The sequence below is a fragment of the Martes martes genome, assembly GCF_963455335.1.
Source record: "Martes martes genome assembly, chromosome: 1".
Classification (NCBI taxonomy): domain Eukaryota; kingdom Metazoa; phylum Chordata; class Mammalia; order Carnivora; family Mustelidae; genus Martes; species Martes martes.
Window position 1 is genome coordinate 64885044 of NC_137888.1, and position 13401 is coordinate 64898444.

Sequence of the window (13401 nt, forward strand, 5' to 3'; positions counted from 1 at the left end):
CCCCCAAGATCAATGAATCTAGAAAGACCTTGAGGCACTTGATTGTAAGACTGATGATCATGATTTTAGACAAGAGCTTTTGAGAGCAGCTAGGGGGAAGAGATTCCTTATGTACAGAAGAATAATGTCAGACCTGTCCACAGAAACCTGGCAAGCCAGAAAGGGCTGGCAAGACATATTCAGGGCCCTAAATGAGAATAACATGCAGCCAAGAATACTTTATCCAGCAAGGATGACATTCAAAATGGATGGAGAAATAAAGAACTTCCAAGACCGGCAAGGTTTAATAGAGTATGTGACCACCAAGCCGACACTACAAGAAATATTAAGGGGTGTTCTATAAAAGAAGAAAGAACCCAAGAGTGTCATAGAACAGAAATTTGCAGAAACAATATATAGAAACAAGGACTTCACAGGCAACATGATGTCAATAAAAATGTATCTTTCAATAATCACTCTCAACGTGAATGGCCTAAACACTCCCATAAGACAGCACAGGGTTGCAGATTGGATAAAATGACAGGACCCATCCATATATTGTCTACAAGAGACCCATTTGGAACCTAAGGATACATCCAGACTGAAAGTGAAGGGATGGAGAAGCATCTTTCATGCCAATGTGCCTCAAAAGAAAGCTGGGGTAGTGATTCTCATATCAGGTAAATTAGATTTTAAACTAAAGACTGTAGTCAGGGATAAAGAAGGACACTACATCATTCTTAAAGGGTCTATCCACCAAGAAGATCTAACAATTGTAAATATTTATGCCCCCAATACAGGAGCAGCCAACTGCGTAAGACAACTGTTAATCAAGATAAAGGGTCATATTGATATGAATACATTAATAGTAGGGGATCTTAACATGCCACTCTCAGTAATAGACAGATCATCCAAGCAGAAAATCCGTAAAGAAACAAGAGCATTGAATTGGGCCAGATGGACCAGATGGACCTCAAAGATTTATACAGAACATTCTGCCCTGAAACAACAGAATACTCATTCTCCTTGAGCACGCATGGAACCTTCTCCAGAATAGACCACATACTGGGTCAAAATCAGGGCTCAACCGATACCAAAAGATTGAGATTATTTCCTGCATATTCTCAGACCACAGTGCTTTGAAACTGGAACTCAACCACAAGAAAAAGTTTGGAAGGAACTCAAACACTTGGAAGCTAAAGACCACCCTGCTTAAGCATGTTTGGATTAACCAGAAAATCAAAGAAGAACTTAAACAATTCATGGACACCAATGAGAATGAAGACGCTTTCGCCCAAGACCTATGGGATATGGCAAAGGCAGTCCTAAGGGGGAACTACATAGCCATCCAAGCCTCCCTCAAAAAATTGAAAAATCCAGAATACACCAGCTTTCTTTACACCTTAAAGAACTGGAGAATCAACAACAAATTAAGCCAACCCCACACACAAGAAGGGAAATAATCAAAATTAGAGCAGAGATCAATGAGATAGAAACTAGAGATATAGTAGATACATCAACAAAACTAGAAGGTGGTTTTCTGAAAGAATCAATAAGATCGATAAACCATTGGCCAAAATAATCCAAAAGAAAAGAGAGAGGACCCGAAATTAATAAAATTATGAATGAAAAGGAAGAGATCATGACTAACACCAAGGAAATAGAAACAATCATCAGAAATTATTATCAACAGTTATATGCCAATAACTTAAGCAACCTAGATGAAATGGTTGGGTTCCTGGAAACCTATAAACTTCCAAAACTGAATCAGGAAGAAATTGACAACCTGAATAGAGCAATATCTAGTAACGAGATTGAAGCAGTGACCAAAAACCTCCCAAAAAACAATTGCCCAGGACACGACAGATTCCCTGGAGAATTCTACCAAACATTTAAAGAAGAAATAATAACTATTCTCCTGAAGCTGTTTCAAAAAATAGAAACAGAAGGGAAACTTCCAAACTCTTTTTATGAAGCCAGCATTACCCTGATCCCCAAACCAGGCAAAGACCCTACCAAAAAGGAGAATTTCAGACCAATATCCCTGGTGAATATGGATGCCAAGATTCTCAACAAGATCCTAGCTAATAGGATCCAACAGTACATTAAAAAGATTATCCACCATGACTAGGTGGGATTTATCCATGGGATGCAAGGGTGATTCAATATTTGCAAATCAATCAATGTGATAGAAGAAATCAATAAGAAGAGAGAAGAACAACATGGTCCTCTCAACTGATGCAGAAAAAGCATTTGACAAGATACCACAACCGTTCCTGATTAAAACAATTCAAAATATAGGGATAGAGGGAACATTCCTCAACTTCATAAAATCTATCTATGAAAAACCCACAGTGAATATCATCCTCAATGGAGAAAAGCTGACAGCCTTCCCTTTGAGATTAGGAACACGACAAGGATGTCCACTCTTGCCACTGTTGTTCAACATAGTACTAGAAGTCCTAGCACCAGCAATCAGACAACAAAAAGAGAGAGAACATATTCAAATTGGCAAAGAAGAAGTCAAACTATCTTCGCAGATGGCATGATACTTTATATGGAAAACCCAAAAGACTCCACCCCCAAAACACTAGAACTCATACAGCAATTCAGTAATGTGGCAAAATCAAGGATACAAAATCAATGTACAGAAATCAGTTGCTTTCTTATACACTAACAATGAAATATAGAAAGGGAAATTAGAGAATCGATTCCACTTACTATAGCACCAAGAACCATAAGATACCTGGGAATAAACCTAACCAAAGAGGTAAAGGATCTGTACTCGAGGAACTACAGAACACTCATGAAAGAAATTGAAGGAGTCACAAAAAGATGGAAGAGGATTCCATGCTCATGGATTGGAAGAATAAACATCATTAAAATGTCTGTACTGCCCAGAGCAATCTATACTTTCAATGCCATCCCAATCAAAATTCCACAAGCATTTTTCAAAGAGCTGGAACAAACAATCCTAAAATTTATATGGAACCAGAAGAGACCCCGAATTGCTAAGGAAATGATGAAAAAGAAAAATAAAACTGGGGCCATCACATTGCCTGATTTCAAGCTTTACTACAAAGTTGTGATCACCAAGACAGCATGGTACTGGCACAAAAACAGACACATAGACCAGTGGAACAGAGTAGAATGCCCAGATATGGACCCTCAACTCTATGGTTAAATAATCTTTGACAAAGCAGGAAAAAATATACAATGGAAAAATGACAGTCGCTTCAATAAATTGTGCTGGGAAAATTGGACAGCAATGTGTAGAGGAATGAAACTCAACCATTCTCTTACACCATACACAAAGATAAACTCGAAATAGATAAAAGACCTCAACGTGAGGTGTGAATCTATCAAAATCCTAGAGGAGAACATAGGCACTAACTTCTTCGACATTGGCCACAGCAACTTCTTTCAAGATATGTCTCCAAAGGCAAAGGAAACAAAAGCGAAAATGAACTTTTGGGACTTCGTCAAGATCAAAAGCTTCTGCACAGCAAAGGAAACAGTTAACTAAACAAAGAGGCAACCCACGGAATGGGAGAAGATATTCACAAATGACACTACAGACAAAGGGCTGATATCCAAGATCTATAAAGAACTCCTCAAACTCAACACACACAAAACAGATAATAATCATGTCAAAAAATGGGCAGAAGACATGAACGGACACTTCTCCAAGGAAGACATAAAAATGGCTAACAGACACATGAAAAAATGTTCATTATCATTAACCATCAGGAAGATTCAAATCAAAACTACACTGAGATACTACCTTACACAAGTCAGAATGGCTGAAATCAACAAGACAGTAAACAAGTGTTGGAGAGGATGTGGAGAAAGGGGAGCCCTCTACACTGTTGGTGGAAATGCAAGTTGGTGCAGCCACTTTGGAAAACAGTGTGGAGATTCCTTAAGAAATTTAAAATAGAGCTACCCGGGGCGCCTGGGTGGCTCAGTGGTTAAACGACTGCCTTCAGCTCGGGTCATGATCCCGGAGTCCTGGGATCGAGTCCCGCATAGGGCTCCCAACTCCGCGGGGAGTCTGCTTCTCCCTCTCACCTTCTCCTCACTCATGCTCTCTCTCACTGTCTCTCTCTCAAATAAATAAATAAAATCTTTGAAAAAAAAATAAAGAAAATAGAGCTACCCTATGACCCTGCAATTGCACTACTGGGTATTTACCCAAAAGATACAGATGTAGTGAAAAGAAGGGCCATCTGTACCCCAATGTTCATAGCAGCAATGGCTACAGTCGCCAAACTATGGAAAGGACCAAGATGCCCTTCAATGGATGAATGGATAAAGAAGATATGGTCCACATATACAATGGAGTATTATGCCTCCATCAGAAAGGATGAATACCCAACTTTTGCGTCAACATGGACGAGACTGGAGGAGATTATGCTGAGTGAAATAAGTCAAGCAGAGAAAGTCAATTATCATATGGTTTCACTTACTTGGTGGAGCATAAGGAATAACACGGAGGACATTGGGAGATGGAGAGGAGAAGTGAGTTGGGGGAAATCGGAGGGGGAGACAAACCTTGAGAGACTGTGGACTCTGAGAAACAAACTGAGGGTTTTGGAGGGGAAGGGACGCAGGGGTTGGGTGAGTCTGGTTGGTATTATGGAGGGCACATATTGCATGGAGCACAGGGATGTGGTGCATAAACAATGAATTTTGGAATAGTGAAAAAAAAAACCCTCTTATTGAGCAATTATTCACAGTATACCAGATAACATTTGGCCTTGAGGAATCAAAGATGAACAAACCAAATTCCTTACCTCAAGGAGCTCATAGTCCATTGAGAAAGATAAACATCAAATTAATTGTAATATAAAACATGTGATCAGAGCCTGGTGGGAAGTGATGTCAGGTTGACAGCAGGTCAGATTTCTCATAAAGAACCCCAGCTGAACTCCACCCCCACCCCCACCCCAGGATGGATTTGCCTCCTGGAACTGCTTCTCCTTGGGACAGATGTGTCTTGAGACAAGAAATGAAGGCCACTGAAATTTATTTCCATGGCCCTTACTGGGACTTCCTTCATCCCTTTCCTATCTGCAGTTTGAGACTTTGTGTAGGGGAAGGGAGGAGTCAAAGAGAAACTAGACTTGAGGAGAGACAACGGGTGGCAAACAAGATGGAGGAGGAGGTACACCTTTGTTTATTTGTTTGTTTGTTTTTAAGTATTACTATTTTTTATTCTGTTATGTTAGTACATCATTAGTTTTTGGTGTAGTGTTCCAAGATTCATTGTTTACATATAACACCCAGTGCTCCATGCATTGCATGCCCTCCTTAATACCCATCACCAGGTCAACCTATTCCTCCTACCCCTGTCCCCTCTAAAACCCTCAGTTTGCTTCTAGGAGGCCATAGTCTCTCATGGTTCATCTCCCCCTCCAATCCCCCCCATCTTCATTTTTCCCTTCCTTCTCCTGATGTCCTCCATGCTATTCCTTATATTCCACAAATAAGTGAAACCACATGATAATTGACTTTCTCTGTTTGACTTATTTCACTCAGCATAATCTCCTCCAGTCCTGTCCATGTTGATGCAAAAGTTGGGTATTCATTCTTTCTGATGGCTGAGTAATATTCTATTGTATATATGGACCATATCTTCTTTATCCATTCATCTGTTGAAGGGCATCTTGGCTCTTTCCACAGTTTGGCTATTGTGGATGTTGCTGCTAGGAACATTGGCGTGAAAATGGCACCTTCTTTACACTCCATCTGTATCTTTGGGCTGAATACCCAGTAGGAGGCACCTCTTTAGATCCACAATGGTTATCTGTAGGTAGTTGGAATATAAGATTTTGCTGTTTTTGTATTCTCCTTTCTTTTAACATGTGTCAAATTTTTTTCCACGTGATGTATGTATTTCTTTGGTAATAAGAAAAGCTGTATTTATTTATTTATTTGGAAAGCAGATGTCAGGGCAAGAGTTAACATTTACATTCCACGGGGAGAATCACATTCTTGTGTGCCATCTGGTAAACCTGAGGTTAACTAGACTAGGGGTTGGTTTGTTTTATAAATCAACAGTGCACGGGGATTAAGTGTTTTGTTCTGGTGTGGACATAGCTGGATTTCGGTCCCGGGCTGCTGCTGTGTGACTTAGGTAAATTGTTTAATCTGTTTGAACATAGGTCTCCTCACCTCTAAAATGGGAGTAGTTATAGTAGTATTTATCGCTGGGACAATTAAACAAGAACATGCAGTTAGAATGTGTTATGGCACGCGGTAAGCCCTGGATAAACAGCCAGTGATTAGTAATACGGTAGTCCTTATTTGCTGGGATAGTGCAGCCTGGCCCAGCGCCAAGCCCTTCACTGTCACTGGGAAAATAGTGCAGTTGTCAGGGCCATGAGTCCTTGGCTCTAAAATAATCCGTTCCTTGATATTTTTCAGGATGAGGATGACCTGGCCAATGCCCTGATCTGGCCTGAGATTCAACAGGAGCTGAAGATCATCGAATCTGAGGAGGAGCTCTCCTCATTGCCAGCACCTGCCCTAAAGATCAGCCCCACTCAGCCAATCCTGGAGGCCAATCCGGTGGCTTTTGCTTCCCAGGAGCCTCCTGGGAGCTTGTCTTGTGGCCGACCACCAGGCTCCACCCCTCCGGAGGAGTGGACTAGCGATCCAGCCAATCAGACCCCGGCACAGGGGGCTTCCCCGGCAGCCAATAGAGAAAAGCCAGAGACGACGAGCGTCCTCCACAGACCCGAGACAGAGAAGGGCCCGCGTCGGGACCCCACCAGCTTAGCTCCTCTGGAAATAGTTCCATTTGAAACGGCTTCTTTACAAACAAAGGTGGGCCAGGAAGGCACAGGGAATCTGTCGCCTCCTCTCCCGCCTGCTGCGCCTCCTCCAACTCCTCTGGAGGAGGCGCCTCGAGTCCAGCTATCAAAGGGCAGTCCTGAGAGAGAAGACTCATCTAGGAGTTTGAGGACAAATCCATACACAGACCAGCTGAAGTCTAATGGCAGCCCTGGGACCCCCAGCCTGTGTCAGGAGGAGGAGCCCTCTCTAGGACAAAGTGAAAAGCAAAATTCAAAGAATGCTGCTCGTGAGGGAAAAGGCTCTGGTTTTCAAAGCCCAACAAGCGAGGTTGAGATCTCCCCACAAGGAGAGGGGGATGTAGCCCATTCAGTGCAGGAGCCCTCAGACTGTGATGAAGACGAAACTGTGACAGACATTGCCCAGCATGGCCTGGAGATGGTGGAGCCCTGGGAGGAGCCCCAGTGGGTAACGAGTCCCCTTCACTCTCCCACCCTGAAAGATGTGCAGGAGGCCCAGGTGCAGGGCCCCCAGGGCCACCGACTGGAGAGGAGGCTTCCCCACAGGCCCAGCCTTCGTCAGAGCCATTCTCTAGATAGCAAAACCACCACGGTTAAGAGCCAGTGGACTCTTGAGGCTCCCTCCTCCAGCAGCTGTGCTAACCTCGAAGCAGAGAGGAATTCCGACCTTCTGCAGCCCCTGGCCCCCAGGAGAGAGATTACTGGATGGGATGAGAAAACCCTGAAGTCCTTCAGAGAGTTCTCTGGGGACAGAGGGACAGAGGCTGCTCCCAGCCAGAAGGGACTGGGTGGTTTGCAGCCCAAATCAGCAGAAATCAGCCCTGGGAGCCTAGCAGAGGGAAAGGAACTAGGGACACACCAAGGGCACAGCAGCCCTCAGATTGAACAAGGTAGTGCTCCTGGGCCAGACAACAGCAAAGAGAGTTCTCCTGGTGTGCAAGACAGTGCCTCATGTGGAGAGCATCCCCCAAAGTTACAGCTGAAGAGCACTGAGTCTGGGCTTCCAAAAGGGAAAAACAGGCCTTCTTCCCTTAATTTGGACTCTGCCGTTCCCATCACTGACCTCTTTCGGTTTGACAATGTGGCCTCATTTGGTTCACCTGGAATGCAGCTCTCTGAGCCAGGAGACACAAAAGTCGCATGGATGACCTCATCTCACTGTAAAGTAGACCCGTGGAGCATTTGCTCCCAGGACCCTCAGGACCTGGACATTGTGGCTCATGCCCTGACGGGCCGCCGTAACTCAGCTCCTGTGAGTGTGTCAGCTGTGAGAACCTCCTTCATGGTCAAAATGTGCCAGGCTAGGGCAGTCCCAGTCATCCCACCCAAGATTCAGTACACACAGATCCCACAGCCCCTGCCATCTCAGAACTCAGGGGACAGTGGAGTTCAGCCTCTGGAGAGGAGCCAGGAAGAACCCAGCTCAACTGGTGGGACCTCGCAGAAATCTGCCAGAGATGATTCTCCCTCCTTGGAAAGCCCAAAGGAAGAGAAACCAAAGCAAGATATGGGAGCCATTGAGGCCTCGCTAATGGATACCACTACATCCCACATGTGCGAGGGACCCACCCTTCCTCCAGAACCAGTCTTGGCTAATCTGCTCTCCACCCAAGATGCAACAGTGCAATGCAGAAAGCGTACATCAGAGACAGAGCCTTCCGGAGACAACCTTCTTTCTTCAAAAATAGAGCGACCATCAGGGGGTTCTAAACCTTTCCACAGGTCAAGGCCAGGAAGACCTCAGAGCCTAATCTTATTCAGTCCTCCTTTCCCCATTATGGACCACCCACCCCCTTCCTCCACAGTGACAGATTCCAAGGTTCTCCTGTCCCCTATCAGAAGTCCCACCCAGACAGTTTCCCCTGGCCTTCTTTGTGGGGATTTGGCAGAAAACACGTGGGTCACACCAGAAGGGGTTACGCTTAGGAATAAAATGACCATCCCTAAGAATGGCCAAAGACTAGAGACCTCAACCAGCTGTTTTTACCAGCCCCAGAGGAGGTCAGTGATTCTGGATGGAAGAAGTGGGAGGCAAATAGAATGACATCAGTTCACCTGCTGGTGTCCGAAAAAAAAGTCATGATTCATCATCTGGAAGTTATTACAGGGCCAACTTGCCATTATTCCAGGCATAGGTTATCCAAGTTTGGACTTATTTTGGCCTCTTTTCTTTCTTCAGCTTTTTGACCATTTATTAATTAGTCCATTTGCCAGAAGAGAGGTCAAGGGAAGGACCAAGAAATGAAATTTAGATCAGTCCTTAACAGCAGGTGGGAAAAGGTCAGGTAAAGAAAGAAGCCAAAATGCTTTCTTCCAATGAGATTTGGGGTTGTTTCTGAGTTATGTTTCTCCCACACTGTCATTACCTATTACTGTTGAGAGTTGGCTAAAATAACATTTTTTTTTTGAAAGAAAGAGAAATCCTTTGCCTGTGTTGGAAAATGTTGCTGTTGAGGTTGGAAGGCCTCCTTTTTCCTTCACGCTTTTTAATGCTCCTTAAAGCATGCATTCTTTTAGACCAGTTTTCTGATAAGCTTTGTACACATGTACACTCCAGAACAGAAGTAGATTTGGAAGTGCAAACTAATGTACACTTACAGATCCGACAGGGTGAAGGTGCCCATGCTCTTTCCCTGGAACCTCTGCAGACCTGTGGGAGATGGTTGCATGTATCAGCGTAGAAAATCAGAATCTATACACAAGAGCAAATTCTATGACTGGCAAAATCTAAGAGGACTGCCTGGCTGTGGCTTTTGTTATTTTTTGGGGACTCTGCCATTCTCCTGACCTCTGATATATAAATCTAGTGGTTGGGCAGACTGGGGGCTGAGCTGAAGGTTACCTCAATGACATGTGGTGAATTTTCACTTAGATATGCAACAGTGAAGTGACCTGTGTTCTTTCCATCAGAGTCTACAGACAGGATATCATCGTAGAGAACAACCTCACACATAGGTAGAACTATGCTCCAAAGTCAATGTGTTTAAATTGATGGGGCATTAGTAGAAAACACTTCTAGCTCAGGTTCCCTGTCCTTCCACACTAGGCTGGGAGTACAGGAGAGGATAAGGAGGGAGCCCCAACAGGGTGGCCATCTCTGTCACTTGGGGAGAAATGCCCTTTGGAACATGTATTTCATTTTAGCCAGTGGGTACCTCCCTTTCTCCCTCTTCTTCCATTACTCAGAGCAGAGTTGAGGCACCTTTCTCCATCCCATAACCCCCCTCATCCATTACCCACCCATGGCCATTCTCCTGTCTACATGCAAGTAGAAGCAATAAACCAATGTGATTTTATTTCAGTTATTTAGAACCTCAGTGCTTCTTTCTTTTTCAGCTGGTAAGAGGAAGGAGAACTAATAGAACCTACTGGCAGATTTTTGGTGCTCCCCCAAAAAGGGATTCACAGGAGCCCTTCTCAAGGCAAAACCCATTAGGGTATCAATGGTTTCAAACCTTCTAACACAGCAATTTTATTTAGAAAGAAATTAAAACAGACCTGTTCTAGCTCTGTGCACATCTTCTCAGGTTCAAGTCTGGCTGAACTCTCTCCACAAGCTCTGTCATTGCAGAAATTTCTCTAGGGGCTAGCAGTAACTCTTAGCAGACCTCACAAGGCCGCCGGTGGGATGGGTAGGGGCTGAACTGAAGTTACCTCGTCCAGGGAGAATTGGAGGTGGTACCCTGCAACAGATCCATATTCCTCTCTCCCTTCTTCCCTGATAAACCTTACAGTTTTGAAATCTTGTGCTGAACCTTTTAAGCCAGTGTCTGTTTCAGGGGTAACTGGGAGGCCAGCTGATGAGTTCTCCTTTCAGAGGGCACTAAGGTGAATGAGCAAGGGGAGCAGATTAATAGGTTCAGTGTCTTGCCTTCTCATGAGGTGAGCCAGCCCCTGGACCAGTGGGTCCAGCCGATGGGATGTCAACCCATAAAAAAAAAGTGCTGGGGTATGGCATTTTCCCTCCTGGGCAAGCAAGGTGAAGAAATATAGTGGTGACAGATGAGAAAGGCCATGTTCAGGAGATTTGAAAAGTACATTCCTGCCTTATCAGAAAATGTGGGCAGATAGGCTTTATCCCAGTCGCAGTGCACTGTGGTGTCTATGCTTTGATAAAGACCATGTTCCAGTTAGAATGTGAGAGAGGAAAGGAACTGGACTTTGCTTCACCATCAGAACTCTGAGCCACATAATGAAATATTTAAACTATTTTATGATTATTTTGAATTTTTGTTTGTAACGCTTAGAGGATATATTTTACTCGGGGATAGACTGAGAAGCCACTAAGTACACCTTAATGCATGAGTTCTGCCCGAGGCGCCTAGGCAGATTGTTAAATGGCTGCCATGCCCCAGAGACTGACATCTTTTGTTTATAGCATCATCTTCAAGAGTGTGGGTGTGTGGATGCTGTCATGAGACACAATGACAACTGTCTGGAGATACTCTCTATTCTGAGTTTTCCTAAGCCAGTGAATCCGGAAGGCTGTGGAAGCTGACTCACCTTCTCGATCAGTGTCCCATGGCTAAAGTGTGGACTTCTTCAATACAGCCCAGCCTGTCAACTGTCACAAACACATTCATAAGCTTCCTGTGGGCTGGGGCTAACCCGACGCCGAGGAGATTCCGTTTCATGGCAAAGAGAACTCAGATTTCCTCCCCTGAAATTGTTCCCTCAAATGCCCCAAGATTACCTGTTTGGTCATTCATTTGGGACTGAAAAAAGACCCCCCTGAGAATGGCTGGATGGAAATCAAATTGCCTGCTTCCATCCAGACAGCGGACAGGACAAGGGCGGTGTTTTTAGGTGGATCTGCATGGTGCTCTAGAAGGGGCTGCAAAATCAAATTCTCCCAAGTGCTCCTTCAAACCAGTTACCAGTCCTCAAAATGGGGGTGGCTGATTTTAAATGTTAAATTTGAAGTGAAATGCATGCATCTCCTAAAGTTTTCTTTCAGTGTTAGTGGTTGCTAAAGAAGATAATAATCTGTATTTATTGGCAAAATGGCCCTTGGGCCAACTATTTTTCCCCTCTTTTTTTTTTTCTTTTTTTACCAAAATGGACCAGATAGAGGAGTTTGGTTTTTATTCTTTGCTTCAGATGGAATGTGAAGAAAACTGATAAAAAAAAAAAAACCATTAAGACAGCTTGATCTAAGCCCTAAAATTCAAAATATTGGCCAAGTCAAAATTCTGGGTTCTGTATAAGTTAAAAATGTAAGCATCATCCTCCTCAACAATATTTATCAAAAGCTTAGTAATATTGCCCTGGGTACCTTAATACTTTTAAATCCTTGGAGTCTAATGAAAAGAGGGAGAGGGGTGGTAGCAAATGAAACAGTCCATAAACAAACAGGAGCAAGATTTAGAGCCATTACATTACCAAAAGAAAGCTCAAAGGGAAAAATGTAGCAACTAGCATTTTTTAATAGGATTGTTAATAGTGTTCAAGTTACCTACTGACTTTAATCAAATTAAACAATTGCAAATCCAATAGAAGGTACTAGTGAGACACTTAGGCATTGAGAATTTTGCTCTGATTGCTTAAAAAATGTGAGAGTGGTAATCAAGAACAAAGAATTCTGAAGTTTGTGTGGTCTGAATTGGTCTAGTTGTGAAGTCCTGCTGGGTCTCTGCTAATGAGCCAGGTAATACCAGCATTCCATGCTCTTGGGGAGGGAGCTTGAGAGACTTCCATCATCACAAAACGGGTTAACTTGTATTGGTTATGAGGTCATAGGTCAAGATAAGCTGTTACTTTTGTGTCTAACATTCAGCATACTGCTCACATTTGAGTAAAATTGGGTGGTACAGTCATTAGTCTACACAGGTCTCATTTCAAAGCCTGAAAACATAGTGGGAATGTAAGATTCATTGGTCTGGAATTGGAGTGGGAGAGGTTCAGGACAGGTCCAGTTTCCACCAGGACTGAGTAGGACCACATTCTACCCCAGCTTGTCCTATCTGATGACAAAATGAATCCTGGGGTTAAATGTCAGGAGAATGATTTTAGGCACTTCCAGGTCAGCACAAAATGTAGAATGACAAAGGATGTGTCCTCCTTTGTCAACACCTTCTCTAGCAAAGTCAGGCCAGAAGAGGGAGAAGGCACCTTTCCAAGCATGGAGAGGCATAGGAGATGGAAGAAGAGTGATTGCCTGAGATCAGTGTTGGTCCAGATAGTACAAAACTGGGGGCCACCATGGATGGACGGGCACACAGTAGGTCATTTAGCAACCTTGAGGTTCATGGGCAGTGCAAAATCACTTCTCTGTGAGGATGAAGGAGGATGTACCTTAGTGTAAGAAACCCATGCAGGGTGTAGCCACACGTTTTCCTGGATGGATCACAATGCTTTGCAATAACTTAATGCCATGGCAACTCCTGGCTTATAATTCTGCAAGGTAAAGCACTTTTTCAAAGGCGTCTATTAGAAATCCACAAGGTTTCAGCTTGTTGAGCTTGACGAATGTTTCCAAAGATATAATCAAATGTTTTCTATTGATTAAAAAAATATAAATACTAAACCTATCCATAGACATTTAAGTGTAATTAAAAGATTGTTATGCTTTAAAAATGTATTCTAATAAATGATATAAAGGATA

The 13401-nt window shown here is 43.5% G+C and overlaps 1 protein-coding gene across 1 annotated transcript in view; it reads left to right on the top strand.

Annotated features, from left to right (window-relative positions):
* The window catches only part of ARHGAP31 (Rho GTPase activating protein 31), a 112485-nt gene extending 100572 nt beyond the window's left edge, over window positions 1–11913 (top strand). Inside the window, exon 12 of the mRNA XM_080804921.1 lies at window positions 6409–11913. Within this exon, the coding sequence (XP_080661047.1) occupies window positions 6409–8841 (2433 nt within the window). The 3' untranslated portion in view covers window positions 8842–11913. The remainder of the gene's footprint in view (window positions 1–6408) is intronic.
* The last annotated feature ends 1488 nt before the right edge of the window (window positions 11914–13401 follow it).